This window comes from Piliocolobus tephrosceles, chromosome 14 (genome assembly GCF_002776525.5).
Source record: "Piliocolobus tephrosceles isolate RC106 chromosome 14, ASM277652v3, whole genome shotgun sequence".
Classification (NCBI taxonomy): domain Eukaryota; kingdom Metazoa; phylum Chordata; class Mammalia; order Primates; family Cercopithecidae; genus Piliocolobus; species Piliocolobus tephrosceles.
In genome coordinates this window covers 14,280,530-14,306,282 of record NC_045447.1, presented here as the reverse complement: position 1 = coordinate 14,306,282, position 25,753 = coordinate 14,280,530, and the positions used below count along the sequence as shown (strand labels likewise).

The window sequence follows — 25,753 nt, the reverse complement described above, 5'->3', positions numbered from 1 at the left end:
AGCACAAGGACCAAAGGAAAGGACCCTTATCCCTCCCTGAGCCCACACTGGTCTCATCGGGTGGCACTGCCATCAGATTCCAGTCCCTGGTGAGCAGGGGGCTCCGTGGTGGCTGTGACAAGTTCCATTCGCCTTGGAGGTGGCAGCCGGAGCTATTTTTAGAGCAGCGCGTGGTGGGGGAGTTTCCTTTTGGCTGTCTGGGGACTGGAGTCTTGGGAAGGGGAAGTCCCATGCAGAGACAGAGGCCCTTCTTCCTGCACCCAGCCCAGCCCAGAGAGGCCACCCGGCTCCCTGGAGGCACCGGCACCTCATGTCCGTCCTCAACTCAGAGCTGAGCAGACCTTCCCTGGAGCTTCTCAGGAGCCACTTCAAAAGGTACCCAGACTTTCTCTGCCTCCTGCTATGGGAACCGCTTGCTCTCAGGGGTGTGTCCAGTGACGGATGGGGAACCAGGCCCTAGGGACCTCCAGGGCTGGGGCTCCAGGGACCTCGACCTGGCTGCACCTCTGCCACCCACCACTGCCCATTTGGCCAGTCCCACCAGCCTGGCAGGACCTTTGCCACTAGCCTGGGACGGGGTGGCTGCTGATGGCTGGTTTTACGTTCAGTAATCCCCGCACTTGGCCAGAACTTCTGAGTTTCCAGGGAAGCAGAAAAAGCAATTTTTCTTTCTCCACGGTGGGTTTTGTCTGCCCCTTCCTGCCTGTAGGAAGGAGACAAAATTAGGGGAGACCAGGGGCTTGAAAGCTTTCCCTGCATGGAGGCCACTGGATGGGGAACGCCGAAGCCCTCCAGCCACGGGGCTGTTCCGCTTGGTCCTCCTTCCACTGTCAGTCAGCAGGGTATAGCTGCGGTTTGAGACAGCATACGATACAGGAGTCTCTGCTTTGAAATTCATCCCTTCCCTTAAGCCCTAGGCTCTCCCCAGGGGCCTGCCCTGGCGTGAGTTGGCCTGGGGGGCCAGGCTTCTCCCTCCTGGCCTCAGGTGTTTCTGTACTAAGTCAGCAACCCCTTACCCAGCCTCTCCTCTGCCACCTGCTGGGGCTGTTTAGTCTCTACCCCCAAGGAAATTTCCATGTTCAAGGAGAGAAGACACATGGATTAGACAGAGACAGCACGGGTGAGCAGGCTGTGGAGCTGGGAGTGACTGAGTGAGTCCAGGAAGGCTGCCTGGAAGAGATGCCCAGGAGAGAAGTTTGCTGGGAGGCAGCTCATTCCAGGCAGGAGGAGCAGAGCCTGCCAAGGCCTGGAGGTGAGAGCAAGATCATTTCCCCAATCAGGCAGGGGTCTCCGGGATGAAGGACCTGCTAGCGGGCCTGGGAGGACTCCTGGAGTGAGACTGCAGCTTTCCCCAGCTGCATTGTGATCTCCAGAGGATCACCTTAGGCAAACGATTAAAATGCAGACTTTGGAGAGGGTTGAATCTGAGTTCAGCAACGGGCCATGCTGCTTCTCAGCTGCATGAGCTTGACAAGCCATTTAACTTCCCTGCACCTCAGTTTCTTCATCTGTAAAAGTGGAGGGCTCACAGACCTCGCAGCAGGGATATGCTGAGCTGCTGCCTGCAGTACCCGACACAGGGGAAGCACTCAACAGATCTCAGCTTCGTCTTCAGGGAGGCTGGGAGCGGGCCCAGCCCTGACTAGGCCCCAGAGTCAAGAACCTTCTGGGCAGAAGCCAAAATGCCTTGTTGCTCCTTTAACTGAGAGACAAGATGTTTACGGCTCCTGCATTTTCTTCTTCCAGAATTGGATTTTATTACCCGAGGAGAAGATGAAAGGTGATTGCAGTGCTCCTCGATTTTCAAAAAGGCGCTGGGAACCCTGCAGTGTGTGGCCCAGTTGGTTTTGAATCGCCGGTGACTTTTGGCTGATCTGTGACCACAGGGATGCTGAGCCTTCAGCAGAGGTTTCTTGGGGTTGCAGGAGGATGGGAAGAGCCCCCTCCACCTACTGGTCAGAGATTCATTCTGCCAACCCCCCCCCCCCCAGGTGCCCACTTTACACCAGGCCTTGGGTGAGGCACTGGAGGTTTAGAGATGACCACAAAGGTCAGTCCCTGCCCTTAAAGGCTGGCCGAGGAGGCAGACATGGTGACAAAGGAAGCAGTTTGTGCCCATAACAGCCCACCTTTAGGGAGAAACCTGTGTAGATGCCACCAGATGGGAGAGGGAAGAAGGGGCCTTAGTGCCCCCTGGATGCCCACTGTGTAACTCACAGAGTCCTCGCAGCCTCCCTGCAAGTTCGGGCTGTTCCTCTTTGTGGATGGGGACGTTTAAGGCTCAGGGAGGGGACAGGACTTCCCCAAGGTCCCATAAGAAGTGCCAACAAGACTATGGCCGGGCGTGGTTGCTCACACCTGTAATCCCAGCACTTTGAGAGGCCAAGGTAGGAGGATCACCTGAGGTTAAGGAGTTCGAGACCAGCCTGACCACCATGGCGAAACCCCGTCTCTACTAAAAATACAAACATTAGCTGGGCATGGTGGTGTGCGCTTGTAATCTCAGCTGCTCGGGAGCCTGACTAGTGTGTTAGGTCCTCCCTGCCAGCCAGTCTGCCTGGGTGTGGTGGTCCGTCCAGCCCCTGGGCTTGCGCTGAGTTTCTTTCTGTAATTGCTTGGTGTGGCTGCTCTGAGAAGCAGGTTCAAATGACAGGAGAATCGCTTGAACCCAGGAGGTGGAGGTTGCAGTGAGCAGAGATCGCACCACTGCACTCCAGCCTGGGTGACAGAGCAAGACTCCGTCTCAAAAAAAAAAAAAAGAAAAAAGAAGTGCTGAGATGAAGGAGGGCCCAGAGACCCGGTCCTGGCGGATGAGTGGGACTTTGCCCATTGAGAGGCACTGATGGGTCTTTAGTCCAGGGCTGGTGCGTGGAATGACGTGGAAGGACCAGGTGCTGTGTCGCTGGGGAGGGGGGCTTGTCATTTAATATGGCTGCATACAGGACCTGGGGGATATTGGGGGCAAATGCATGAGGGCAGGCTTGTGCCAAGTGGTCAGGGAATGGCTTCCTCCAGTGTGTGCTGTGGAGTTTCGGGAGAGATCTGCAGGTTCAGGCTTGTGTGTTAGCAAAACTTTTCCATGGCGGGCCGGAGGTTGGGCTGGAGGGGAGTGTGGAGGCTGGAGGGGAGTTGGAGGCTGAAGGTGACTGTAGGGACGAGGCCAGCACAGGGTGGAGGCCCCGGAGTGAGTGAAGACATTTGGAGAAATAATGGGTGGGACTGGATGAAGACCAGGTGTGGGTCCTGGGGGATGCTAGAGCGGCCCTGTTTCTGGCTGGGCACCGCGTGGCCCCCAATCAGCTGGCCACCTGATCCTGCAGGCCCACCCTGGGGGAGGCCCCACCACCCTGAGGAAGGGGGCAGCGGGGAACCTGTCTGCATGGCCACCTTCCACGAGTGGCTCATGGTCCTGCGTCCCTGCACCTTAGAGAAGCCAGGCTTCCACTGGTCATGGAGCTGCAGAATCTGGGCAGGATGCATGGCTTTGCGGGTGGAGGGCTGGGGCGAGCGTGAAGGAACACAGGACCCAGCCGGAAACCAGACACCATCTGTGGCTTGTCCCCTCCAGCTCGACAGGCCCCCATGACTCTGGCCTGAGATCAGGCTGCTTCCTGTCAAGTGATGAATGGGCAACGTCTGCTTATCCTGAGACCAGACAAGAAGGGGGGCCAGGGCTGGGGAAGGGCCCAGCCGCCAGAGCCACAGCTCTGGGCCAGAATTCATTCATTCAGTCATTTATTCACACCCTCTTCCAAGGCAGTTTGGACCAAGGCAGACTTGGTTTCGAGTGTCAGTTCTGCCTGCCGCCTGCTGTGTGACCTGGCACCCGCCACTTAACCTGTCTGAACTTTGGTTTCTCCTCTGAACAATGTGGATCATAGCGGTGCCCGCCTAGGTGTCTGTAAGGGTGAACGGGCACCTGCCTGGCGCATGTGTGGTACACGCTCTGTTGGTGGGGGCTGTTATTGTAGTCCTCCCTGCCAGCCAGTCTGCCTGGGCGTGGCATTCCCTACAGCCCCTGGGCTTGTGCTGAGTTTCTTTCTGTGATTGCTCAGTCTGGCTGGTCTGAGGAGCAGGTTCAAATGGCAGCTCTCTCCACTGTGTGGACTCAACTTTGGCAAAAACCATGTTTCTCCTTGGAGCCTTAGTTTCCTCATCAGCCAAACAAGGGTGATGGCACTTTGCAGGTTTCTTGGGAGATGCCGTCTCACCCGTGGATGTTGGCTGATGTTGAAGTTGGTCCAGCCTTGACCCAGCCAGTGGCCAGGTGCAGTGAGCTGTCCTTGCCGAGCCTCCAGTCTCCAGCTCCCTGGGGCACGTGTCAGTCAGTGGAGCCTCTGCAGGCCGACTGAAGGCCCCAGGCAGTGGGCATCCATCCTAGGCCCCTGCCACCAGGAGCCAGCTGGACCAACAGACATCACCCCTGGTGCTGGCACCGGTGCTGCCAGTACCATTCGCTCGGGGCAGAGAGAAAGCTGTGTGTGCCTGAGTACGAAGCCATAGGGACGGCTTCCTGCTTTAGGGAAAACAACCTGTGGAGCTGTCCCCTCAGCTGGAGGCCCAGAGGAGGGACCTCGCTCGGAAACTGCGGGGAAGTACAGTGTCTGGCCGAGGCTGACCTCTAAGGCCAGGAGTGTGGTTCTCCCTGGGCTTGGCAACACCTGTCAGTCTGGGAGCCGCAACTTCCTTTGCCGCCTCTACCCTCTGCTTCAGTGGACAGAACGAGACCATGCCTGTGCTCAGAGCCTGGTGGGCATTAGCTGACCCCTGATCATGCCTGTGCATGTGCACACACAGGAGCAGAAGAGGCAGGCAGGACACACACTGTTACCGCCTGCGGGATCAGAGCAAGGAGAGGTTAAGAGCCAGTATATGAATGCACTTCCGTGGACCCCAGTACACATGGATCCTTGCAAGCTCGTGCCCCCGAACCTGCTCCAAGCGGGGTCCTTGGACGCTCTGAGCCCTCCTGGTGTCTGAGGTCGTGCTTCACTGGCCGGGCCACGATGAGCCACCAGTCTCCATGAAGTGTGGCATTTAGCAGGGGGCACAGGAGGGACTTCCCCTAGGTGAAGTTTCCAAAAATTCAGAGGCAAGGGCCACATGACAGCCTTGGTCAGAAAGGCCACTCGGAACCTCAGAGCCAGCCCATTACAGCAGCCGATCCCTTCCAGCGGGTGCCTGGATTAAACCCAAGCACTCATGTCTCCCTAGGGTCACAGCCCACGTTAGTGAGAGCCTCATCCATGGCCGGGCAGGGCGCGGCACAGCGGTGGGCTTTGCTTCGTCAACCACAGCTCACGAAGATGATGAAGATGTTTGCTCCAGAGCAGTCCTAAAGAGGCCATGCAGCGTAGGACATTGAGCAGCCATCTTGGGTCCAGCAGCCCCAGCTCTGTCACTTACCAGCTGCGTTACCCAGGGCAGGGGCGACCCTGGGCAAGTCCCTGCCTCAGTCCCCGTGTCTGTCACATGGAGGTGATCACTTCTCCATTGTACAGCGAGGGTAGCTTCAATAACTAAGTAGCCTCACAGCTAAAGCCTCAGAGGTCCCTTCCCATGTGCCAGGCTCTGTGCTAAGGAGTTTACTGTGACCCTAAGAGGAAGATCTGACCGTTAGCCCATTTTCCAGATGAAGAAACTGAGACACAGCATGGTTAGATGAAACCAGGCCAGGACCTGGACCCCCGCATTCCAGCTCCCCACCAGCCTCACTGAACCCTGAGGCTCCTCCCAATCTGGTCCCTAGGTGCCTGGGGACACACAGCAGGCGGCAGCCTATTGTTGTCCAAAGCCAGGAAGCGGAGCTGGGAAGCCTCACTGTGCAGCTATCCACAGTGCCTTGCAAATGTAGGGCCCTTGCTTGAGGCAGAAGAAAAGCCCTCTTTGAGGTGGTGTTCAGTGTGGCCTGCGGCTCTGGGTCTTGCATTCCATGGATTTTTGGCCCCTGACTTGGGCTTGGCAGCCACTACCTCATTGTTCTGCAGCTTGGCAGGAGCCGCGGGATCCCGGGGACAGGCAGTCCCCAGTGTTACCCGGAGGTGCCTGCACGCATGTGCTAAGGGTCTTTTCCCTGCTCCCTGTGGCTCGTCCTTCTGCATACCCTTTGCCTGGATCTTTCTGCATCTGAACCCCCTAAGAAGCAGTTTCTGGCAGGAATTTCCAGAGCAAAGGACTTGGGTTTCTGTTGGGGAGTGGACCAATAAAACAAACTGCCCTAAAATCCAACACCCATGGAGAGCCCCAAGAGGCAGTGGGTTCCTTGGAACAAAGACGGGGTTTAGAGTCACTGAGATCTGGATTTGAATCCTTTCTCTGCAGCTTATTAGCCTAATGGCATCGAGCCTCTTCTCTCTGAGTCTCGGTTTCCCCATCTATAAAATGGGTCTACTAACAGCCCCAAGGGTGAATGGGAAAGACCTGGTTCACATGAACCCTCATCCCTTCCATTCTCCCTTCCTCCCTTCCCCCGCACCTTCCTGCCTCCTTCCCCTCAGCAGGGACCCTCTCTGGCTGTCAGTGAGCAGGGGCTTGCAGAGTCCTCCGTGGCTGCTGCTTTCCTAGAACAAGGAACATCAACACCCACTGGCTCCTCCCTGGAGGTTCCGTTAGGTTCTGGACAGAGCAGCTTGTAATGACTGGGGTTTGGCAGCAAAGGGAGTATAGACAGTGGTGCTGCATCAGCTTTCTGTGGTCAGTGGGGCAGAGTCTCCGGGGGCTCCAGCCCCTGGGGACCCCGTGGGGAAAATGGGCTCTTGTGATCCGCCAGCCCTGAGATCCACCCCTGTGCATCAGCAGCACAGGCCCCATTCTCAGGTGGAGAGAGGGCCCATTCTGGGTGGAGCCGACTGGAAAGCTGATGGTGTTGCCGTGTAAGACCTGTAGGGAGTGCAGTGCCATAGTTTTGGACAAAGATGCAGTTGTCGGTTCAAGTCCTGGCTCCTCTTGCCTGTGATCCATGGGACCCGAGCAAATCTCTTAACCTTTTCGTGCCTCAGTTTTCTCATCTGGAAAATGGGACCATAATAGACCTTACCTCATGGGGTTGTTGACAAAATTAGATGGGCTAATAGAGGTGAAGAGTGTAGGACAGGGCCCAGCATGATCAGGGCCCTGCAATTATTCGCTCTTATTCCTGGTCCCCCTTGCACTGTTCCTGGAGCCCTGCCTGTATGAGGCCTTAGGTGAGCTCCTGAGAGTGTGCAGACCATGGCCTCTGGCCACAGCTGTTGGAGAATGCGGTCAGCGCCACGTGGGGAGGGCAGGAGTGACATTCCCAGGCACCTGCTAGGCTCCCCCGCAGTGGGATTTGCCCGAGGTCTCAGCTGGTGAGTGACAGGGTCAAGATTTCACTGCCAAGGTTTCCTGTACGTGGGAGGCCCCAGGGCAGGTGGGCAGGTAAGCCGATGTGTGTGTGGGTCTCGCAGGGGTGGCCTGTGGGCCAAGCCTGGTGCCTTCTGAGATAAAGATGGAACCTTCTCACTGAAGACAGTTCTCCACCCTTTCCCTGGAGGTCTCCCTAAGGGCAGAGGACGGTGAACATGTCACCTTGGGGGTTCTGGGGGTGCAGCTGCAGAGCCTGCAGGAGGCTCTGTTTTATCTTCAAATTCATGCGCATTTTACATTCTGCTCCCTCTTGTGTTTCCCCCTAACAAAGATGCCTGGGGAAGGTGCTTCGTGTTTATCTGTTTGTCCTGGGGCTCTTCATACCCTGGGTCTTCCACTGTGTCACCTGGGGATGTCACCTGCGCTCCAGTACAGGAGCTCAGCACAAATGGTGGAGACACTGAGGGTGCCATGGTCCCATCTGCATGTGAGGGCTTGGCAGGGAGGGCACTGAGCGCTGGGAGACCCCGGTGGGAGACGAGGCCTGTGCGGAGGCAGAGGCAGGGGTAGGGAGGGAAGAGGCAGGTGCACCCATAATGCCCCTCCATGTGACACTGATCTGACAGTGCTCTGTGTGCACAGAGTAAAAAGACAGCAAGAGACCTACTGATGGATCTGTCCACACTGGGACGAGCCACATCAAATGGCCGAGTCTGTGGGTCAAAGTTGGTTGAGTTTCTGCAGCTGCCCAAGCAGGAGACTGCATGAGCCAGGCTTGGCAGGACTTGCAGCCAGCGAGGGCCCCCCGACCCTGAGTTGGGCGTGTTCTGCAGTCCATACCATCCACTTCCCTGCGGTCTCACGTCCTGTAATCTATCTTGAGAGAGCAGATTTATCCCAGAACAGCCTGTGGAAGGTGTGGGGCAGGGAAGGGAGCTGGGCCACCCTAAGGATATAGAGGGAGAAGGGTGCTGGGAGCCAGCCTGCAAGTTCTGGGGAGCCTCAGGGTGCCTTTGAGGGCACAACTTGGGAGGCCCAGCTCGGCGGGCGAGTTAGGGTTTGGTGGACATCCTTTGAGCCTGAGAGGTCCGGTTGGTCAGCCACTGTAGCTGGAAACAGACTATAGTGGGGAGGAAGGAAGAGTGACTTGCACCCTGAGACACCGTGGCCGGACCTCTCGGAGCTGGCTGTGACAGCCCGGCTGGTGTGGACGCCTTTCCCACCTCCTGGAACACCCCCGTGTTAATGGGGACGTGGGTCTACCCGGGAGGGAGTGGCAGGGCTGCTGGCCCAGCAGACTCGGGGAAGACTCTTGGTTTGGAATTTGACTGGGGCGTAGGTGACCAGGTGAGACAGCAGAAGGTGGGGTCCGTCTGGAGAGAGATGACATCTTCGGCTGGGTCCTCCAGAAGCCAAACCTGAGATGGGGATATGTAGGCATGGGATTTATGAAGTGCCACTGGGGGAGCCACTCAAGGAGGAGGGAGGGCGAGGCCAGAAATGGGCAGGAGACGGACCAAAGGTTCTATCTCAGACAAAACCCGCTGACCACACCAGGGGCTTTGGGATGCAAGTCACAGCTTGGAGGGCCCCGACCTGATACAGGGGACTGGCTTTCATGCTCGCTCCCTTAGCTGTTGAATAAGGGCCACTGCGGGGGGGCCCTCCGTTCCTCAGGACTTCTGACTCTCCAGGGTACAGCGGAGCTGCTCTGGGAGCCTAGGCCAGGCCTCAAAGGGTTCTGCCTAGGATGTGGTCACACGAGAGGTGTCCTCGGGACATCCAGGGCTTGTCGAGGAGAAGGAGCAGCGGCCAGGAACGGGGGCCTCACCACTTGCGTGATCTAGTGCCTTTCATGCACGCCATGTGGGAGCCCTGGCACACAGGAGGTGCTGCTGCAGAAATGCTTGCGAGGCGAGCGCAGATCTCTCCTCCCAGGGAGGAGGAGGGCTTTTCTCCTGGCATCAGGAAGGATCCCGGTGGCTAGGTCATGCAGCTTCTGTGCGCATAACCTCAGACCCTGCCCCGGAAGCACTTGTCTGATGGTGGAGGCCAGAGGCTAAAATATTGGAGGAGATGCTCAGATGGCCTTGAGCTCAGGACTGGGCACATAGTGAGTGCTTAACCAGGGACCTGTGGCTGCTGTGACTACCTGTGACCAGCATCTCTGACTCTCCCAGGGCAGCACAAGCCCTGGAGGCTGAGGGGGGCTGTTCCTTTGCACAGAGGTCTAAGTAGGACGGCAAATAGAACCTCTTGACCCTGGCCTTCCCTGTGTCACACGTGTGGTGTGCCAGGGCCCAGCCAGGACAAGGACATGGGCTCCTTCCCAGAGCCGCTGTCTGCAGCCTGATCAAGGCCTTTCTCTTCTGAGCACCCAGGCTGCCAGCGTGGGTATAGGTGAGGGTGACAATGGGGGATAGGGGTACAGAACTGCTCCTCAAGAAGCAGGGGCAGTGCTGTGGAAAGAACAAGCCTTTGGACTCCAGCAAATGTGGGGTTGAATCCAGTGTCTTCCTTCCTGGTCTTGGAGGCTGCTGAAGAACGTTTACCTGCCTGGATCTTCTTCCAGTGGGAATAATCCTAGTGACTTAGGACAGTCTAACAGAGGGAGACTGTGTCACCCGGGGATGTCAAGTTGTAGCCCTGCCACTTCAGAGCTGGGTGGCCGTGGGCAAATTACTAAACGGCTTTGCACCTCAGCTCACGCGTCTGTAAAATGGAGTGAGCAAAAGTCCCTCCTCCTTCTGAGGGTCTCAGAGAAAGTGAACAGGCCGCTGTTTTCTGTTGCAGCTCGTGCCCTTGTGAGGCTGGCATGCAGGATGGCAGGACAGCCCGGCCACATGCCCCACGGAGGGAGTTCCAACAACCTGTGCCACACTCTGGGGCCTGCGCACCCTCCTGACCCACAGGTAAGCCCCTTACCTTTGTCTGCAGCACACTGAAGAGTCCCCAAGGAATACAGATCCCTGAGCCTCGTTTGTCCAAACTCCTACTGGTGGAAACCCTTCAGCTTCCTGAAACAGAACCTCTTCTTGAATGCTTCCAGTGATGGGGAGCTCACTACCATATCTAGTGAGCTCATCATTGAATTCAGTAATACTCAGAGAAGCCTCCTCTGCCAAACTCTGGGCTGGGACCCTGGACCCTAACCATGCCCCTGGGTGTTCCAATGGATGGAACAGCTTTATCTCAGGGATCAGCATGGTTGGGAGGGTACAGAGGGTACCGTGGAGGCCCTGAGGACAGCGAGGGACTCAGAGCAATGGGCCGACTGTGCTGAGGGTCAGAAAATTCTTTCTTACAGTGAGCCAACATTGCCTCCCATTTTGGTCTTAACTGTGTTTCAGTCCCTTTCAGCCTCTTCTAGAACCAGCAGCGTTTGGGAGAACACTGGCTTCCTAATGCCTGCCTCACGCTCTCTGTAGATACCTTGGAGAGCCGGGCAGCCTTCAGGAGCTTTTCTGAAGGTGACTTCTAGGTTTCTGAACTGCCTTGTGCACCCCATGCTGCTCGGGCCTGGCACTCCCTCCCTGACCCCTCTTCCAAGTCAGTGCAAATGCTGCTCCCTCTGGGGAGACCCCCACCTCCACCCTGCTCTCTGCTCTGGGCTGCCCGCACACCTTGTCCACACACCTGGGTGATGGCCGTGATCACATCTCACTGGGGCACTAGTTCCTGGGTCTGCCTCACTTTCTAGACAGAGAGCTCCCCTGGAGCGGGGCTTCGCTGGTGCGACCATCGCACACCAGGCACAGAGAGGCCCTGCATGCTCGCTGAGTTAAGGAACTGTGGATGCGTGTGCGGTGTACCCACGTAGGATGGGGCTGTGTGCAAGACACACTCAGGTCTGCTGTTAGGGAGCACACAGCCTCATGGGAGAGAAAGATAAGGAACTGAGCAGAAGAACCTTGCGGGCCTAGGGAGCCCAGCAAGGCACCTGATCCGGGGCCAGAGAGGCTTCCTCACGGAAGTGGCATGCAAAGGCCTGGAGAGGACAGAGAGCTTGTCTGGGCAGGTTGACCTAAGCCAGATCCTGTAAGGTTCTGTGACCAGCTTAGAATGATGAGTAGTTCTCTTATGTGGTGGTGGCTTTTGGTCCAAAGGATGTGAGACCTAAAGTCAGGGGAGGCTCAGAGATAGCCACCCTCCTGAGCCATGGAGGTCTTGATCATAGCTTCTAATTGCCCAATCCCTCTTGGAAGACTTCAGATTGGCTGATGTTTGACCTCAATGGCAAGGTCGCCATGTATAGTTGTACAGGTTATGCACTGCACAAAACTTCTGGGCTAAGGAGGCAGATAGGTCTGAAATCCTCCTCCTGTGCTTGCATTATCACCAAGCCATGCTCCGTGGTGGACAGCTCCATCAGCCCACGGAGGGCAATGATGCTGCAGATTCACACAGAGGCGACACGTGAGCTAGTGGACGCTGCGTTTGTGTGTGTATCTGGTGGGGGGGTGTGTATATGCATACACACAAGCATGCAGAGGGTCCAAGGGGCATCTATGCTATTTTTACTCATGCAAGGGCCCATTTCCTAGGTAGAATTTGGGGAGGCAGATCCCAGAAAGCTGGGAAGCCCCAGGACACTGTGGGTCCAGAGTCTACCAGGACATGGTGCTGATGGCTGGGGGCAGCAGGGCCTCCTCGAGTAATGTAGCAATTTGTCATATTAAGTCATTCACTAACAATTGAATCCCCCTTGATTAATCTCCCAGAATTAGCCAGTTGCATTTCGAGCAATTAGGGTTAATTACAACCTCATTTGGCAGAGGAGAGGGCCCCGTAATTATTTCACGAACAAGGCGAAGAGGCGGTGGGCTGCGGTGGCGGCGTTCACGACGTCTCGTCGCACATGTTGGAGAGGGTAATGACATAGTTAAGTGTAATTAGATACGATTACTCAGAGCTGGGCTGCTCTGGGCAGCGGCTGTCGGGCAACGATGCCCCCAGTCCCACCAGCGTCTGGCTGGGTTTGCAGAATGGGGACGCAAGGCCGCCCATGTGCTGCACCAGCTCCAGGTTGGGATGGGAATAGAGGACTTTCTCCTCGGCTCCTGAAGCCCTGGAGTAACACTGTCTGGGGAGACATCCTGGCCGTGTCTCGTCTGTTTTAGGACATAGAAACACCTTGAATTAATGGGCCAGGCATTTTCCTTAATAGCAGGAGGCACCGTCGCTTCCCTGAAACCGTCCTCAGAGGAAGGAGCTGGGCTCAGAATGCTTTGATGCTGGTTCCATACCCAGCTCTCCATCTCTCATTAGCCGGTGAGACTGGGAAAGCGACCTCTCTGAGCCTCAGTTTCCTCATCTATAAAATGGGATAATAATGCTGTCTCCCTCATGAGGCGGCTGGGAAGACTAAGCGAGATAGTTACTGTAAACATCCAACACGGCACCTCATGTCGTGGGTATTGAGGAAATGTTATGTCATGGATCTTATATTTTAAAAATCATTTCTGTTTTCATAGCTAAAGACCTCCAAGCTGGATAATACCCCCAGTGTAGAAAGAAAGAAACTGCGAACACCCGAACTGTGGTTTTTGTTAACCTTCTATGCCTGAGGCTAGTGGCTTGTTCTTTTCAGGAAGCTTTCTAGCCTTGAGAGCCAGCAGCAATGAAAAAATATTTGCTGAACGCGGCAGAACCATATATGAAATTCATATATACTTAGGAAAGCTGAACATGCTTGCTTTTATAGAGGTTTCTAATGAATGAATGAATGGAATCGAGGAAAGACGCTTAAAAGGCCTCAGGCTTCTTAAATTTTACCAATTTGCTGCAGAGAGCTTTCATTGGGAATGAAGTGTAAGCCTCAGCTGACACACTATGAATCACGTGAATTTCTAAGAGAGGGAAAGGTATTCTTGCCTGAGAAAGCCCCAGCTAATGTGTCTTCTATCTGGAAAGTCTTTGCAAACCCGCTTGGGATGTGCCAAGTTCAGTTATATTTGGGCGCTCTTCCAAGAGAACTTTGCAGGGGATGGGTCAGCTCTTTCTAGGTGTGCATTGCACAGGCCAAAATCTTTGTCAAAACCTTCCCAAAGCAGTGGTGCTAGTTGGTTAAGGTTTAATGACCAAATATCAATGGCTATTAAAATTAAGTTAGTGGAGCCAGGCATGGTGCCTCATGCCTGTAATCCCAGCACTTTGGGAGGCCAAGGTGGGTGGATCACCTGAGGTCTGGAGTTCAAGACCAGCCTGGCCAACATGGTGAATCCCCGTCTCTACTAAAAATACAAAAATTAGCTGAGTGTGGTGGTACTCACCTGTAATCTCAGCTACTCGGGAGGCCGAGGCATGAGAATCGCTTCAACTCGGGAGGCAGAGGTTGCAGTGAGCCGAGATTGCACCATTGTACTCCAGCCTGGGCAACAGAGTGAGACTCCATCGCAAAAAATAAAAATAAAAATAAAAATTCAGTGTCTGCTAACTGTTGTCAATTCAGCAAGCGTTTGTTTTGTTTCTGCCATGGGAGGTGCCCAGTGCCTGCCTTTGGGGGGCTCCCAGTCTACTGAGAAGTTCTGCGTGGAAGCTCCCTGGGAGGGATGGACAGATGCTGGGAGAGCCCACAGAATGGGGAGGCCAGTTCTGCTAGATGGATGATAAGGAGTTTGGGGTGGGACAGAGGCCCCAGACCTGGAGGTGCATGGTCAATCAGGTTAGAGAAGGTGTTGAAATACCCATGCTTAGATAAGGTAAAAGAATGGTGTTTATGAAGGTCTCAAATCCATGCTATCTCATTTGAAATTGAATCTGTAGCAAATGAGTCCATTATGGGTTTTCAGATGGCAAGGGGGTGCTTGGGTTGGGTTCTAGATAGATCACTGGTGGCTTGTGCTCAAGGCTCAAGGAAGGTGAAAATAGGAAGGTGAGGAGACCCCTTCTTCACCAGGTGAGATGATGCCTCATGGGGCTGCAGCACTGGGGGCTGGACATGGGGAGAGAGGGTTCCAGAGACTTACAGGGGCAAGCAGCTGCACTTGGTAGTGGAAGGGATGAGGGAGAGGGGGCATCAGGGGTGGCAGCTGGATCTCTTTGTGGTTTCGTCCTTCATGTCTTTGCTTGTGAGTCATCGGAGCTGGTTCCAGATCATCTTTCGTATGTTTAAGCTTAGCCTTTTCCAAACTCAGTTAATGAGAATTGTCCTGGGGGAACCACAGTGATTTAGATCGTTTTGGGTTTTGTTATTAGGAATCTTCCATATAATGGGCATTGGCTCACTGATCCCATGAGCCAATGGCCCACGGAGTGCGGTGCAGACGTCTAAGCTGAGCCAGTAATGGTGGTGGTTGTACAAACAGCCCAGTGCCTGGGACTCATCTTATTTAGTACTCCTGCCGATTCAGAGGAGTTGCTTACTGAATGCTCCATTTTGCAGGGAAGGAAGCTGATGTCATAATCTGCCATCGCGCCGTCAGGGGGCAGAGTTGGGATTGGGTCCAGGCACGCGGGATCCCACAGTGCCCCTTTGGGCAGCTAGGTCTTCAAAAGGGACGACTGGCTTTGGGTCTGAAGTTAGCCAGATCGTGAGGAGCTGAGCTGGACTGGCCTCAGAAGTCTGACAATGTGGACTCTTTGTAAATCGTGCCCTTTTGTGCAACACAGATTTAAAATATATCACTATATACGCATCTACCAAATCCATTAGAAGTTCCTTACCCACGGTGTCAGATGTCTTTAAAGGTGAAATTCATTTATAAGAAATGTCATCCTGATGAAGTGTGCTTTTTAAAATCATAGAAACGGTTGCCTTAAAATTAATGATGCATTGCAAATATCAGGGAAAAAAGACCCATCCAGTGTAAAGATGATTAAAATTCAGGTCAGAAGTCTGACTTAGTCAGGCTAAATTTTTTAATGAGATTTCAGAAAATTAATTGGGCGAATGCATTTTTATTCTTTATAGCATGTAATTTTATGCTCCTGTTTAAAAAAAAAAAAAAGATTTGTCTATGGCTGAGGCTGATTGTGGTTCAAACATTTTAAACTCAAATTAGCGCAGGGTGGGGGGTGTTTGTGGCCTAATTTGATCTGACTTGGAGAAGAGAGCGTGGGTTTGTCAGAGCTTTCTGGGTGGGGGTAGCTATAGTGGTCTGAGACATTCTCCCCGCCCCCCAGTCTCCCAGTCATGCCTTGCCTCTTCCTGAGAAAGCCAGTGACATTTCTTGGGAGGTGGGATTGGGATGGTGGTGGCTCCGAGACCTCAACCGTCTCATTGGCTCCTGCTCACCAGTTTCCTGCTGCTCCCCAGGGCCCTTGTTCCAGCGGTTCCTCCATCCTCCTCTCAAATCCCATGTGCCTGCCCCAGGCAGCTCAGGCCTCCTGCCTCGTGCTCACGGTGACAGGCAGCACAGTGAGTGGTGATGCCGCAGGGTCAGCCTTCCTGGCCCCCAGCCCCTCGACCCGTCTCCTCTGCCTTTGTGGGAGAGCAGAGGGCCCCCGCACCCTGGTAGAGGGGCCTGAGGAGTCAGAAGTGGTCTCTATGGTGTTGCCCCACAGCGCAGCCCTGGAAGGGAGGCTGAGGGCCACTCTTGCCTAGCACGGTCCCTTGACAAATGGTCCTGGGTGACAGAGTCGCAAGGTTGTGTCTTTTACCCGTCCACAGGTGCATGTCAGCCCCACTGCCTAACTGCAGCCCCCAAGGTTACTGCCAGCCCCTGGGTCGGCAGACCTCTGAGGGGTGGGAACGGCAGGGTGATGATATCAACAGCCGAGAACCTGCGGGCTTGTCCACTGCTCCCCAGGGAAGCAGATGCTGCCCCAGGCCCATTTGACAGATAGCAGCACAATCACCGTCACCACAGCAGCTGGAGAATGACATGTCCCAGCACCTAGTGCCAGGCCCTCTTCCAAGGGCTTGCATTCACTCATCCATTTAACCCCCAGCAGCCCCCTGAAGGGGGTACTGTTATGATTTCAACTATACGGAAGAGGAAACTGAGGCCCAGAAGACTCACCCCAGGCCCACAGGCAGGAAGTGGCAGAATTGAGGTTTGAGCCCGTCTCCATGCGCCAGCATTGCAGTCTCAACATCAGAGCCAGGCAGTGGTTACCCCTCTGCCAACTTGTGCCCTGGGGTGCGGTTGGGGGTGTTATTTTCCCCGGAAGCCAGAACAGGGTTTCACACAGAGCAGGGACAGTGAGCAACAAAAACCAGTTTTCTGGGCTGGGTGTGGTGGCTCGCGCCTGTAATCCCAGCACTTTGGGAGGCTGAGGGTGGTGGATCACCTGAGGTCAGGCATTCAAGATCAGCCTGGCCAACGTGGTGAAACCCTATCTCTACCAAAAATACAAAAAATATAGCCAGGTGTGGTGGTGGGCGCCTGTAATCCCAGCTACTCAGAAGGCTGAGGCAGGAGAATCGCTTGAACCTGGGAGGCGGAGATTGCAATGAGCCGAGATTGCGCCACAGTGCTCCAGCCTGGGCAACAAGAGCAAAACTCTGTCTCAGAAAAAAAAAAAGCAGTTTTCTGAAAGACCATTGGGGTGGTTGGTCATTAGTCAGCAGTGATCACATTTGGGGCCACCCTGGGCACACTGTTCTGGGGCCAGCCCCCATGCCTGTCTCGCAGTTTAGAGCCACACAGACACTTATCACCAACATCATCTCCCGGGGTTCTCAGAGAAATCCTGGAGCCAGTGTCCCTATGTGTGGATGACCAGCCCAGGATCGCTTGGCTGCAGGGGCAAAAGTGGAACTTGCGGGGGACTGACCCCGGAGGGGAGGGAGGTCTTGGAGGTGGCAACAGAGAGCAGCCAGGCCTTCCAGGCCAAGAACACAGTTCACCCTTTCCCTTCTGCTGAGAACCCCCAGGTGCACCAGGGCCAGGACTCTGCCACCCAGGCAGCTGCCCCCAGGAGACTGGTGTCCTGAGATGCCCCACACCTGAGCAGAGGCCACCCTGGGGACAGGGGCCCATGGCAGCCCTGGGAGTGCAGTGGTGTCCCAGAGCCTGCTGGACCATGCCCCCAACACACGTGCTGCCATCTAGGAAGCTGCCCCACCAGAGAAGCTGGCCTCTAATTGGGTTGGATGGGCTGTGACAAGAAATGCAAATCTGGGTCATCCATATGCATGTGAGCAGCTGGAGCCTCAGCCACCTCCACCCACATCCACTGGGAGCTTTGACCCCACTGTGGAGCTGCACAGTGTAGCCTCCCAGGACGGGCAGTGTTGGGAACCCTGGCCAGACTCCCACTAGTCACAGTGAGAAGCCCGGTCTTCCCAGGGCAGAGACCCTCTGGGATCACTTCCTTTAAACCCTTCACTGTGTCTGGGGGAAACTGAGGCCCAGGAGGGGAGGGAGCCCACCCCCATCACTGGCGGTGCAGCTGCCTCTAGATCTGACAGGAAGTTCCAGCCTGTTTCCTGGTTTGAGAGATGGGATTCATAACCCTTGCTTCACGAAGCTGTTAGGAGTTTGGAGACATAGAGCTGTCTAAGCAGCTGGAAATTGGCACATAGTAGGCGTCTAATGCACAACACCTCATGGTTATTTTTATGAGTACGTGCGAGTCCTCTGAGTGCTCAGAAAGCTGCCCTGGCTGTTTCTGAGGGTGTGTGATTTCAGCTGCATTCCTAGAGGTGATAGCGTCTGAGTCACAGAGTCCCACTGTGCGCCAGGTCGTGTCGGGCGCATTCCATGTGTCATTCCACAAATATGCTCCAAGCAGTTGCTCTGGGCAGGTCAGAGCCTCAGTGCAGAGGACGTGGAAGGGACTAGACAGGGGCCCCCTTTTGAAGAGGCTGGTGGCGGGGCATGGGTCAGGGCTCAGGTGACTGAAAGAATGGAGGCTGGAGCAGGAAGTGGCAGTTCTGGCTGCTCAGGGGGTCTTGAGCAAAAAGCCGAGAAGAGATCTGAGCTGAGAGCCTATCCAATATGGAGCAAGGGCTTGGGCACCACAGTCCCCAGTCCTGGGGTCACACCCCAGCTCTGCTATTCTTTTCTGACTGATCAGAACAGGTCACTGCTACCCCTCCAAGCCTCAGATTCCTGAAATGGGGACAGCAGTGAGGCCTACTTACAGGGTTGTTCTGAGTACCCAAAGAGTTGGCTCATGGGTGGTGTCTGCACAGAGCCCAGCATGCAGTAGGCACTCAGGGATGCCTGCTCTTCTTAGGTTTGCGCTCCGTGTACAGGTGTATTTACCCAACAGACACTGGCACTTGGTGGATAAAATCATCATCTTCCTCTTCCAGCAGCCCTCCAGGTCCGGTCCCCCAGCAGGACCTGCCATGAGAGGTAATTAGGCCTCGAGGCTTCAAAGTCAAGGTTGGCCCAGCCCTCACCTTGCTGTGTGCTGTGAGGCCTGGACTCCCATCAGTCACTCCCACAGGAGGGTGTTCTGTAGAGTTCCCTCAGCCAAATCTGGAAGAGACATTTTCTTGTTTTTGAGATGGAATCTCACTGTCGCCCGGGCTGGAGTGCAGTAGCACGATCTCAGCCAACTGCAACCTCCGCCTTCCAGGTTCAAGCAGTTCTCCTGCCTCGGCCTCCCTAGTGGCTGGGATTTACAGGCACACACCACCACACCCAGCTAATTTTTGTATTTTTACAAACATTTTTTGGCCAGGTTGGTCTCAAACTCCTGACCTCAAGTGATATCCGCCCACCTCGGCCTCCCGAAGTGCTGGGATTACAGGCGTGAGCCACCACACCCGGCCTGGAAGAAACATTTTCACTTTACTTTTTTCCCTGCTTTTCCAGTGAGTTCCTATTTTTCATTAAGTCATGATTCAGGGTCCCAGAGTAGGGAACACGACATAACCAGGTTCCCCTCAGACACCCTGGGAGAAGGACGGAGAAGTCGATGGACCCAGCTTAGACCTGCCCAGGAAACGTGCCCCTGCTCCGCAGCCATCTCAGGCTGAGACCCAGGTGGCCCAGCCAGCAGTTCCTGGTGTTTCCGGGTGGGGAAGCAGCTGTCAGAAAGGCCAGTCCTGTAGTTCTCGGTTTGGTCTTGTTGCCTTCCGCCAGGGTGCTGACTCCTAAAGACACCTCGGTGCAGCACCCAGCTCAGTGTGACCCTCAGCAAAGACCCATTTCATGCTAGAAAGTTGAACTGCTTGCTCCTGCTTCAGTTGGGGCAGGGGCATGGAGCCGGGTGATGTGGGCATGGCTGGGCCCTCTGGGCCTCAGTTTCCTCATCGGGCAAATGGAGACACAACAGGGCCCATCTCACCATAGGGCAGCCCAGAGATGTGGCATCCTCTCCCCTTGTCTGTCTCCTCCTTCCCTGACCCGGTGTTGGCGCCGCCTCCTGCCTTTTCCTGAGAGCTCACTGCACAGATGTCCCAGTGCCCTCCTGGCCACTGCGGCCTCACCTGGAGGCTCCATCCCTGGGCAGGTCCTAGCACAGGATCATGTGTTCCAACGCTGGCCCCTGCAGAATCTTTGTGGAGCTCTGATTTCTTCACGGCACCCTACAAAACTAGTTTCTTTAAAGGATGGGCTCAGAGTGTAAGGCTGCACATTTTTTTGAGTGGGGGGACAGAGTCTCCATCACCCAGGCTGGAGTGCAGTAGCATAATCTCTGCTCACTGCAACCTCTGCCTCCTGGGTTCAAGCAATTCTCGTGCCTCAGTCTCCCAAGTAGCTGGAATTACAGGCATGTGCCACCACACCCAGCTAATTTTTATATTTTTAGTGGAGATGGAGTTTTGCCATGTTGGCCAGGCTGGTCTCGAACTCCTGACCTCAGGTGATCGTCCTGCCTCAGCCTCCCAATGTGCTGGGATCACAGGCATGAGCCACCACATCTGGCCAAAGCTACAAATATTAACCTGGGTTTTCTTGTCCGAGATGGGGAACGGCTGCCCCAGGAGGGGAACTTACCATTTCTTACGATGACCTGGGGCATTTTGCATGGTGGCCATAGGCTGGGGAGACCTGAGCTGCACCCAGCTTGCCGGACCCCAATTTGGGCATCAAGGATTCAGGAGAGGATGAGATGGGCAAGGCCCCTGGTCCCACGGAGCTAACCCCCGGGGATGGGATTCAGTGACAGCAAACAAGCAGTCAGATAATGAAGGTGGTGATAAGGGCAGTGGGGAGCGTGAACAGCCTCAGTTTTTCACCTGCAGTGGGGGTCCTTGAGGGGAACCAGGGGACCCTGCGCAGAAAGCCCCCGGGGAGGCGCCTGGGAGGCTCTGAGAGCAGGGTTGGCAGCAGAGTCCCTCCTCCACCTTAGAGGGTGCTGTTGGGGTGCTGGGGCTCTAGGGGTCGTCCCCAGGCCTCTGCTCCAGCCTGGCTGCTCACGGAGACCCTCTGTCCCCTCTTCCAGAGGCACCCCAACACCCTGTCTTTTCGCTGCTCGCTGGCGGACTTCCAGATCGAAAAGAAGATAGGCCGAGGACAGTTCAGCGAGGTGTACAAGGCCACCTGCCTGCTGGACAGGAAGACGGTGGCTCTGAAGAAGGTGCAGGTGAGCTGATGACCCGTGGGGTCAAACCTGCATCTCGGGAGGCCGTCTCTGCATCTGGACGGGGTGCCCGGGCCAGTCCCTTCTCTCCCCTCCTCTATGAACGAGGGAAACAGCACCCAACTCACTGGGTTACGGGGAGAACCAGGTAGACTCCTGTTCACTGTGAATCACAAAGGAAAAGAAAAACAAGCATGCATTGAGCGCCTGCTGTGTACTGGGTCATGCAGGGAGCACGTGGAGCCTTTCAACAGTCTCGTGGGTGGGGACTGTCATTTCGTCTCCCAGATGAGGAAAATCTCTCAGAACACCCCAGGGCCCCAGCGTGTCACGGGGGAGCTGAGGTTCAGACCATGTCCACTCATCCTTGCGCCTGCGCTTGCTCCACAGTTCTGGGCTTCCTGCCTTCTGCGTCCCTCCTAAATGGAGGAAGTAGATCAAGCGGCAAAGTCAGGACAGGAGCCATGTCCACAGGAGCTGCTGGGCCCATCTGAACACGGCTTTGCCAGAGGAAATGGCTTCAAATCCTCCAGCAAAGCTTCCCAAGCCCCTTGATTTGCTTACTTGTCCTTAAAGAATGAGATTGAGAGCCTGGGCAGAGGAGGCCCGGGAGAGAGAATGGCGTCGGGGAAATTGGGAGAGAACACCAGTAGCTTCCGGGCACTGGAGGAGCAGCAGGGTCCTCTGTCCAAAAAAGACGAAGTTCTCTCCTGATCCTTTTTTTTTTGTTTTTTTTTTTTGAGACAAAGTCTCAGTCTGTCACCCAGGCTGGAGTGCCGTGGTGTGATCAGCTCACTGCAACTTCCGCCTCCCGGGTTCAAGCGATTCTCCTGCCTCAGTCTCTTGAGTAGCTGGGACTACAGGCATGCACCACCACACCCGGCTAATTTTTATATTTTTAGTAGAGACAGGGTTTCACCATGTTGACCAGGCTGGTCTCAAACTCCTGACCTCAAGTGATCCACCCACGTCAGCCTCCCAAAGTGCTGGGATCACAGGTGTGAGCCTCCATGCCTGGCCCTCTCTCTCGATCTTCTGGGGAGGGGCTCACCTGGGCTCCCTGTCTTGATTCTTTAGTGCCACGATGGGTTTTGTGGTGGACAGTGCTGGGGGGACCCACAGTGAGCAAACACTACAGGGGCTGGGGCGCAGGGGGGTCCCTCGGTGAGGAGGTGGGAGAGCTGGGACTGGAAAGCAGACCCCGTAGCCCCCTACAGGGGCTCTGGACACAGATTGTAACCACTCTGTTTCTCTTTTTCCTCCCGCCCAAGATCTTTGAGATGATGGACGCCAAGGCGAGGCAGGACTGCGTCAAGGAGATCGGCCTCTTGAAGGTGAGTGCCCGGGGCTGAGCGGGAGCCTCGCCTCCTCGGGGAGGTTCTGGGGCCCCGGCTGGGCCACATCATGTCCATCACAGCCCTTGGGTGCCAGGAATCCACAGCCCCTGCTAAGTTCACAGACGATGGCTTTCTTGGGGCAGCAGCTGGTGAGTTTTCTCATGGCCAGACAGGAGCGGCCCCTGCCTCATCACTCTGCCCAGCCCTTGGGGTTGCTGCATACAGACTTTCCTCCTTGCTGGACGCCCCTCCTGCTTATACATGGCAGTACCCGGCATAGAAATCCTTCCCCCCAGGGCAGCCCTGACCCTGCCTCCCAGTGTTCTGTGGACCAGGCTTGGCCAGCCAGGGGAGGAGTTCAGTGTGGGGGTCACATCCAGACTGCAGCTTGTCTGGCTCTGCCTCTGTCTCCATGTCTGCCTCCCTCTTTTTCTCTTTCTCATCCTCTTTCCGTCTCTCAGCCTTTTTCTTTGGTTTTGTTGTTGTTGTTGTTTAAGAGGCAAAGTCTTTTGCTTGCACTGGAGTGCAGTGGCATGATCATAGCTCACTGCAGCCTCAAGCTCCTGGGCTCAAGCAATCCTCCCACCTCAGTCTTCCAAGTAACTGGGACCACAGGTGCATTCCACCATACCTGGCTAATTTTTATTTTTTATTTTATTTTATTTTATTTTTTTGAGACGGAGTTTCACTCTTATTGCCCAGGCTGGAGTGAGGTGGCACAATCTCTGCTCACTGCAGTCCCCACCTTCTCAGTTCAAGCAATTCTCCTGTCTCAGTCTCCTGGGATTACAGACACCCGCCACCATACCCAGCTAATTTTCGTATTTTTAGTAGAGACAGGGTTTCACCATGTTGGCCAGCCTGGTCTCGAACTCCTGACCTCAGGCGATCCATCCACCTTAGCCTCCCAAAGTGCTGGGATTACAGGTGTGAGCCACCGCGCCCGGCCACACTTTTAATTTTTTGTAGGGATGAGGTCTCCTTATATTTCCCAGGCTGGTCTCAAACTCCTGAGGCCTCAAGCAGTCCTCTCATCCCAGCCTTCCAAAGTGCTGGGATTACAGGCGGGAGCCACTGCGCCTGGCCCCCAATGAAACATGCTGGATTTGCTCGGCAGTTTCCAGCAAAGTGGGATTGCTGGTGGCAGGGATGCCTGCTGAAGCCACAGCTGCAGAATTTCAGATTAGCCGTTTATTCTGCCACACCCTACCCTGTTTTCTCAGGCCTTGGCCCTGCCCTTGGGGACTTCCAGGCTGGTGGGGAAGCAGATGGTGACCTTCCAGGGTGATGCAGATTGACTGGTGGGCCAGGAGCCCCGGGGAAACCCACTTCCTGAGCAGATCTTACAGAGGCCAGGGCACCATCCCAGAATCTGGAAGGCCGAAGTGAGCCTGCTTCCAGGCACTGCAGCAGCATGGATTATGGGAGGTTGGGGAGGCAGAAAGCTGAACATGGCAGCAGGGCCAGATACACACTCAGAACCAAAGGGAACCCCTGAAGTGGCTGCAAGCTGGGGGGCCATGGCTGGGTGTGAGTTGTGAGTGCCTGCTCTGGTGGCCCCCGGCCACAGTGGGTGATGGAGTCAAGGCTGGAGACAGGAGATGTCCTTACTGCTAACTATTATAGGTCAAAAAATATCCCTCGAAAGCATTGTTTAAATGTTTAAGTAATGGTCAACTTGCTGCCACTTCCCCAGCCCTGAGGAATGTTTGTCCTGATCACCCATTGCCCTCTCCCCACCTTGTGTGCCTTTCTCCCCGAGTGAGGGAACCCACAGGTGAGCATGCTGAGCACAGCCTGGTCCGGTCCCTGGTCACACAGATGTGCCATCGCAGCTGCCTTGCAGGAGCCGGAGCCTGAGCCTGGCGTAAGCCCACCTGGCTGCGGAGGGGATTCTGCCCCTTCCCCAGGGCTGCGGTGCAGCCAAAGGCGTCAAGCCTGGATTCAGAGGACACACCCCTCGCTCACTAGCTGTGTGTGGCTGCGGGCCAGCCGTGGGCCTCTCAGGACCTCAGTGTCCTCATCTGTAAAGGGGGCATGATGACAACAGGCGTGCTGGAGGAGTCTGTGAGGAAACACATCTGACGAGCTCAGGGCGGCGCTGGTGTGTGGTGCGCTCGCCGTCCAAGGCAGCCCGCTTGTCATGGTGACCACCTCTGCCCGCCAACGCCAGCCACTTTCCAGAACATGGGTCCCACTCCCCGGGTAGCCCATGGGAAGTCAACAGGATGTGCCGGGGCCCAAGGTGCTTCCTTCAAAAAACAAAAGGAAACGTGGTTCTCGGAGGGGTGACTGGGTGACATATTATATCATTCATGCCAAGAACCCAAACCCAAAACCGCTCAAGTGCGGGGGCTTGTCAGCACCACTGCCAAGCATGGCACAAGAAGGCGGGTCGTGTGGAATACAGGAGTGTGTTCATTCATTCCGTGCAATTTCCGAGCACCACTGCATGCTGGACACCAGGATGCAGCTCAGTGGGGAAGACAGATCATAGACAGACAACTCTGTTACATCCGGGAGGACCTGGAGCTTGTAGCAGAGCCCCTGATGGCAGATTCAAAGGATGGGGACCCTTACTTTCAGCTCTCCCTCCCTTCCCTCTGGCCACCACCACAGCCAGGCAAGGCCCAACCACATTGCGTCTTTGCAGCACCTTCCCTGTCCCTGGCCCAAGTGTCCCCTTCCAGACCCACCTGGGCCCACCAAGAGGCCACAGGCTGTGAAGTGGACTCCGTGTGGACCAGGTTCTAGACTCAGCTCGGCCCCTGCTGCTGTGGACCCGTGGCTGATCCGTTCCCCTCTCTGGACCTTGAGGATTTAGCCCAATGGATGTCCAGAGCCTCTTTCTGCCTGTGCCTTTGTCGACTACCTGGGCATTTAAGGGAGCCCTTCCTTAACCCCCTGCCCTCAGACCTGCAGGGAAATGGGGGAGGAGCCTCCCTCCTCCCCTCCCCAGGAACCAGCGCCTCCTTGATGGGGCTTTACTTCCTACCCAACCCCTCTCATTTCTCCCTTGCCGGAGAAACTGTCATGCCTGGACTGCTGATGACCTGGGCAGTTTTTGGGGAGTCCTCCCTGAGAGGGTGTGAGATTTCCTGGTAACATAATGAGGTGAAGTTCAAGAGGAGGGTGAAGGAGCAGGGTGTTCCCATTTATCCTAGTAGCAGCTTGCCCACGCCGTAGGTCGTGTCTTAGAGATTGGAAAGCACTTTCAACTTTCCATTCACTTGCTTTGACACTTTTTTTGGTAACTGAAAAACATGTCTGTGGAGCGTGATGTGTGCTGAGGGCAGCGATGCGATGGCCAGTGTTCGCGCAGGATGGCCTTCTCAACACAAAATCTGGGCAAGAGGATTTTCCCATTTCTTTTTTCTTTCTTTCTTTCTTTTTTTTTTGATACAGGGTCTTGCTTTGTCACCCAGGAGTGCAGTGGCGCGATGTCAGCTCACTACAACCTCCGAGTAGCTGGAATAGCAGGTGTGCACCACCACACCCGGCTAACTTTTGTATTTTTTTAGAGACGGGGTTTCGCCATGTTGGCCAGGCTGGTCTTGAACGCCTGACCTCAGGTGATCCACCCACCTCGGCCTCCCAAGGTGCTGGGATTACAGACATGAGCCACCACATCTGGCCCACCTTTTTAAAATTTCCGTTTTTAT

At 55.3% G+C, this 25,753-nt stretch overlaps 1 protein-coding gene across 9 annotated transcripts in view; it reads left to right on the top strand.

The window, feature by feature from the left end:
- The window catches only part of NEK6 (NIMA related kinase 6), a 103,059-nt gene that overhangs the window by 35,358 nt on the left and 41,948 nt on the right, over window positions 1-25,753 (top strand). For 7 of the 9 annotated variants that reach the window (XM_023217174.1, XM_023217175.1, XM_023217177.1 and 4 more), the window contains exons 2-4: window positions 10,120-10,238; window positions 20,617-20,757; window positions 22,026-22,088. In XM_023217174.1, the coding sequence (XP_023072942.1) occupies window positions 10,149-10,238; window positions 20,617-20,757; window positions 22,026-22,088 (294 nt within the window). In that variant the 5' untranslated portion in view covers window positions 10,120-10,148. Of the gene's footprint in view, window positions 1-264; window positions 376-10,119; window positions 10,239-20,616; window positions 20,758-22,025; window positions 22,089-25,753 lie in introns of those variants that run through there. The other 2 variants (XM_023217176.1, XM_023217172.1) reach the window with 1 other exon arrangement.